The sequence below is a fragment of the Coenobita brevimanus genome, unplaced genomic scaffold, assembly GCF_032717465.1.
Source record: "Coenobita brevimanus isolate Jiangsu-jjx unplaced genomic scaffold, ASM3271746v2 jjx.HiC_scaffold_2754, whole genome shotgun sequence".
In the NCBI taxonomy this organism is placed as follows: domain Eukaryota; kingdom Metazoa; phylum Arthropoda; class Malacostraca; order Decapoda; family Coenobitidae; genus Coenobita; species Coenobita brevimanus.
Window position 1 is genome coordinate 1 of NW_027643713.1, and position 6,451 is coordinate 6,451.

The 6,451-nt window shown below is 43.4% G+C and overlaps 2 protein-coding genes across 2 annotated transcripts; both read left to right on the plus strand.

Annotated features, from left to right (window-relative positions):
• The first annotated feature begins 3,455 nt into the window (after positions 1-3,455).
• Positions 3,456-4,769, plus strand: LOC145390040 (zinc finger MYM-type protein 1-like). The gene has a single exon (XM_080265119.1). The coding sequence runs from the start codon at positions 3,456-3,458 to the stop codon at positions 4,767-4,769; it is 1,314 nt and encodes a 437-aa protein (XP_080121245.1).
• A 105-nt stretch (positions 4,770-4,874) lies between these two features.
• On the plus strand, positions 4,875-5,813 carry LOC145390041 (uncharacterized). The gene has a single exon (XM_080265120.1). It carries the CDS (start codon positions 4,875-4,877, stop codon positions 5,811-5,813), a length of 939 nt encoding a protein of 312 aa, XP_080121246.1.
• Positions 5,814-6,451: the final 638 nt, after the last annotated feature.

Consider the following 6,451-nt stretch of genomic DNA (forward strand, 5'->3'; position numbering starts at 1 on the left):
GAGACAGACAAAGAAAGAGACAGACGGAAGCAGAGACTAACAGAGAGACTGAGGCACAGGCAGCGGAATATTTAGAGAGAGAGAGATTGGATCAGTTACAAGGACAGGGAAAACTGAGGAGAGGAAATCAGGTAAGGAGAAGGGTAGAAAGACTAGAGAGAAGGAGACTGAGACAGAGAGAAGGAGAGGCAGAGACAAAAAGAACATGATGCAGAGGTGAGTGCATGTAACTGAATATATGAGGTAAACGTGATTGAGGATGCGGGGTTCTGGAAGTGGAAAGAGGAAGAGAGCTGGAACGATTCTTTCAGTCCAAAATGGAAAGAGGCTGAAAGACTGTGCACATATTCATTCACGCAAACACTGATACAAGCACTGATCAGCGCATGTCACGCACACTATCACACACAGGCACTGATAGGGCATTGATACACATAGGCATTGATACACACAGGCACTGATACACGCAGGCACTGATACACTATCTATCTATCCATCTACATACCTAGGCTGCCTTCCCCCAAGGGAAAGGGAAGTAGCCATGAGACAGGACGACTTACACTCCCCATTTACTCATCCATTCAAACACGTTCATTCGTACTCCACTCTTAGCCCCAAAGGGGAGAACGGACAGATCCTCACCGCACCACACTGTCACTACCAATATCCGCTCCCCGTTTAACATGAACATCTAGCAGAGAACTTCTATGCCTCCTACTGCTAGCGATGTGATCAATCTGATTTATATATATATATATATATGTGTGTGTGTGTGTGTGTGTGTGTGTGTGTGTGTGTGTGTGTGTGTGTGTGTGTGTGTGTGTGTCTGCCCTAGTCAAAATGACCTCAGTAGGTAATTCCTTGGGGATTGGGAGCCATTCCTCACCTCACCTGTCCTCACTCCCTACATCCACCCCTCCCCTTCTTTCTCTCTCTCTCTCTCTCTCTCTCTCTCTCTATGTCTATTTGCCTCTCTCATATAATATATATATATATATATATATATATATATATATATATATATATATATATATATATTTATATATATATAGATAGATAGATAGATATAGATAGATGGATAGATAGATAGATAGACAGATAGAGATAGATAGATAGACAGATAGAGATACATAGATAAATCGATCTACAGAAAAACAGCCAGATAGATATAGGCAGAAACAGACAAGTAGACGGATAGATAGTTTTGTGTGTGTGTGTGTGTGTGTGTGTGTGTGTGTGTGTGTGTGTGTGTGTGTGTGTGTTCTAATACAGTCTCCCCATTCCTCTTATTTTTTTTTACGTCAATATTATCCACACAAAAGAAACCTACTGTAACTTATAAAAGATACTGTACCCACACACTGAAATTGTGGGAAGTGCCATAATAGAACGAATTAAGCCCGACCAGAATCGTATTCTTCCATATGAATAGTTATCGACACAGAGAAATCAAGACCTACTGTAACGACATCTTACACTGAGATGGTTATATCGTGAACTTGGGCCTCGTCTAGCTCCTATGTTGGTATGTAAACCCATATGCTTAACATCTATCTATCTATCTATAGCCCGACGCCCTAATCCCGCAAAGGGTGGCCACAGAGAAAACGCCTCCAAGTCACTCTGTCATCCACCATTTGACTATCCACCTCCCAACTCACCCCCCCCTCCCTCATATACCTCTCAACTCCCTCCCTCCACCTCATCCTCGGTCTACCCCTCCCACTCCCTCCCACCACCTCACCAACATACACCCACTTAGTCTTTCTTTCTCCATACTCTTCACAAGTCCAAACCACCACAGTGCAATTCTCCTAATCTTTTCAACCACATCCACATCTACCCCACAACGTTCCTTCACTTCTTCATTCGTCAACCTGTCCCTCCACGTCACTCCACATGCTCCTCTCAAGTAACTCATTTCCACTGCTCTCACTCTTGACTTGTTCCCCTCTTGCAAAGTCCACGCCTCGCTTCCATACGTCAGGGTAGGGATCACAATACTATCTTGCAGTGACTTCTTAACTTCCATACTCACCTCCCTATTTCTCATCATTGCTTTCAGTGCACAAACAACCTTCCTTCCCTGCTGTACCCTTTCACGCACTTCATCCCCCAAAGTTCCATCCTAACTCATCACACTACCCAAGTACTTGAATGCACTCACATTCTCCGTATCCTCACCAACTAACCTCACTGCACACTTTGTGACTTCATTCCCCCTCGAATACCACAACTTTACTTTTGTGATGAGTAAGGATGGAGGTTTGGAGGGTGAAGTGCTTGAAAGGAGTACAGCAGGGAAGAAAGGTTGCTGGTTCCTTTGAAAGCAGTGAAAAGAAACAGGGAAGTGAGCATGGAAGTGAAAAAGTTACATGACAGCAGTGGCGGCGCCAAGGGAGGGCTTGGGGGGGCTTCAGCCCCCCAATAATGAGCCAAGCCCCCCCATCAGCCCCCCCAATATTGCCAGATTCCAAAGGCGAATTTAGGCAGGACGTCCCTTATTTGAACTTTCAATTTTGTATTACTATTTACAAATAATACACAAAAGTTGACGAAACGAAGTGTTATAAGTTTAGGAAAAGATTCAAGACAATAGATTAAATCGTGATTATTTTTAGCTGTTAGCATTTAGCAGATTCTGAATGATAGTAATTTCACGGAAATTAGGGAAAATTTATCAGTTGACTCAACTTCTAAGGAAAACTTCCAGCCTAGTTCTAATACTAAGGGTAACTTATGTTATAATATATTCTGTGAAATTCTTGTAATTCAGATGGTTAGTTTACATATCCTATAATGAAAATGATAAGTGAAAGTAAAATACAGCATTATTTTTATTAAACTACATTAGCCATTCTTTTAGTGTATTACGACTGTACGATTATTATCTCGTCTTCAGAAATATAATTGAATGTCGATTATGTCATAATTCGAGGCAGGAAGTTAATAAATTTGAATATATTTGATTAAAATGAAGTAAAGGATTCACACTGCTATAGGGCCTACATGGTCCTAGGCTCCTAGCCTAGCCCAGCATTCACGAATCGAGTGCACGATGAGCCATTCCTGTTCGATTCCTGTCAGCTACCAGACCAGTCTACCACGCGACGCGGTTGTGTGTAGATCTCCGAGTCTGTTGGCTGTTAATTGCTTAGTGCAGTAGACACTGAATTACTGAGCAGCTGAGCTTATTAGTTGTGGTTTTCGTCTTGCACTGATTTACAGGTATGGTGTAAGTTGATTTTTTTCTACTTACAAATGTATATAGGCTACTATAAGATTATAAGAAGCTGTGGAAGGAAGAATAAAAGTGTGAAAATATCTGGTCTGTTGTAATGCTAATATGCAGCTTTATGCTTCTGTGATCTGTGTGCTTGTTTATGCTGTTTTCCCTGTTTATGAAAGTAACTGATGGTGGTTTATCATATTTGATCACATAGGCCGAGTTGATCATGGAACGCTACCTGTTACCCAAGATTCCCAAGAAGAGGCTGCGAGATGATGATCCTCCTACAGACACACCTGCTGTTAATGAGGACCTGGACAGTGGTGATCGTGATTGTGAGTCTGCAGCCTTACTAGGTGAGGCTAGTGCAGAACCCCAGCCACAAGAGGGCACTTCTCACACCCATGGTGAGAAACTACTACCTGGACCCAAGGACCTGAGCCAGCTTCCAGATAGTGGTCCCACCTGTCCAGACTTGAAGAGATACCCAGCCACAGAATACAGTGGCCAGTCAAGGTCATTCAGCAAGAACTGGCGTGATCATCATTCGTGGCTGGAGTACTCCACGACCCTAGATGCTGCATTCTGCTTTGCATGTCATCATTTCGGTCATGTACAATTAAGCAAATGTGGGAAGTCCTTCACCCATGACGGCTTTCGGAACTGGAAGAAGGCAACCTCATCTCTGAAGTCTCATGATAATTCAGCAGGACACAAGTTCTCTATGCAAGCTTGGGCAGGGTTTAAGATGCAGAAAACAACAGGTTCTAGGATCCTACATGCTTTTAATACCAACCATGAAAAAACTGTAAAGGAAAACAGACATTACATTAGAGCAGTAATAGACGTACCGCTCTACACAGCCTGCCAAAATGTTGCCCAAAGAGGTCACAAGGATGACACTGATTCTGGCAACAAAGGTAACTTCCTGGAACTGCTGGACCTGATTTCCAGGTATGATGACATTGTCAAAAAGAAACTGAGTGGTGGTCCTGGCAATGCTAAATATACGCACCACGATATCCAAAATGAACTGCTCGCCATCATAGCTTCAATAATCAGAGAGGACATCAGCAACGAGGTCCTAAGAGCAGAGCATTTTGCCCTAATGGTGGATGAGACCAAGGATGTCAGCAAACAAGAACAGCTGTCCACTGTGGTGAGGTATCTCCACAAACAGAGCCTTCATGAGGTGTTCCTTGACTTCACAGCAGCCGAGGGTCTGGATGCAGACTCATTGCTCAACAAGATCTTGGAGACCCTGGCCAAATGTGGTACTGACCACAACGCCTGCATTGGCCAGTGCTACGATGGAGCTGCAGTCATGTCAGGGCACATCAGTGGTATACAGGAGAGGTTTAGGAGAAAGGTACCACAGGCTGTGTATGTCCACTGTTATGCTCACAGGCTCAACCTTGTGCTCGTTGATTGTGTACACAATATCCAGGCTGCAGCAGAGTTTTTTGTGGCTATACAGAGCTTGTACAAGTTCTTCTCTACGTCAGTAGTACATGAAGAATTTATAAAGGTGCAAAAATAATTAAATCCCACAAGGCAGCACATAGAGTTGAAGCAACTGTCTCACACAAGATGGACCTCCCAACATGCTGCTTGTCTGGCAGTGAAAAGAACCCTACCTGCCATAATGACAACCTTGAAACGTCTCATGGAGGGAGACAATGCACACAGAGCCACTGAGGAAAAGGGCCTGTGCATCCTGCTAGATCAGCAATTTGTGACAATTCTGATGGCCATGGAAAAAGTGTTACTGATGACCAAACAACTGTTAAACCACCTCCAGTCACATGACCTTCAGCTGGCCTCTGCAGAGGACTTGATGCAGTCTGTCATGTCTGGACTGACAGGAATGAGGACTGAAGCTGCCTGGAAGGAGTTAGAGGAGGCTGCTGAGGATCTGTGCAAGGTAGTTGGGATACGCACTGAGACTGAGCGTCCAGGTAGACAACGATCTGCTCCCAGACACCTGGATGAATTCATCATAACATCCAGTACAGGTCAGAGGGATGGAGCTATACCAGATGCCAGGAGAAGGACCTTCTATGTCATCATAGATAGAATGCTCAATGAGCTGAGCAGGCGATTTTCATCTGATGCCTGTAATGTTCTGATGGGTGCTGCTGCCTTGAATCCTAAGCACATTACATTTCTGGACAAAAAAGCGCTGTCAGGAATGGCAGCCAATTATGGAGTGGCAAAGGGTGATCTTGCAGTGGAGGTCCACCAATTGACAAGACTAATAGCTAGGAAGAGAGACAATGGCCTGGAAGTGTCCACACCACTTGAGCTTGCAGCCATGCTGGAGCCATACAAGGACACCTTTATAGATCTGTATAAACTTGTATGCATTGCAGTGACCCTCCCTGTCACCTCAGCTGCCTGTGAGAGGAGCTTCTCATGTCTGAAACTCCTCAAGACATACTTGAGGAACAGCAGTGGCAACAACCGCACCAGCAACCTTGCTGTAATATCAATTAATTCTAGGAGGGCTAAACAGCTGAACATTGATGCCATTATAGACACATTTGCTGCCAATCACCAGAACAGGCGCATAGTTTTAAAGTAACGTGACAGTCGTTACACCTTGAATTAAAAATTCTTCTGATTCTTCAGATTGTATTAACTTCATAACATAGAATTTTTTTCTGTCATGTTAACTGCTTGCTTAAACATGATGTCTAAATTAATTGAGTTAAACTTCAATCTTATGGAATAAACTGGAAATAATAAATGTTATAATGTTGCGTATACATTAATCTGAATTTCCTTGCTAGTTTTATGTCTTTCATTTGGCAGAATTTTTGATGAGATAAGAAATGTTATACATTAACACCGCAGTTTCAAAGAGTACAGGTGTCTAAAATGAACCTCAGTACATTCGGATATTATGAATATGTACATACCAATTTTCCATCAACACTTCAGTTTGATGACATTTTGTGAAGCCCCCCCACATTTTACCCCAGCCCCTCCTCAGCCCCCCAATGAAAATTTCCTGGCGCCGCCACTGCATGACAGTATTGTGATACCAACTCTAACGTATGGAAGTGAAGCTTGGACGTTGTTGGAAGGACACAAGTCAAGAGTGAGAGCAGTGGAAATGAGTTATTTAAGAGAAGCCTGTGGAGTCACATGGAGAGACAGGCTGACGAATGAGGATATAAAGGAGCGTTGTGGTGTTGATGTGGATGTAATAGGAAGCGT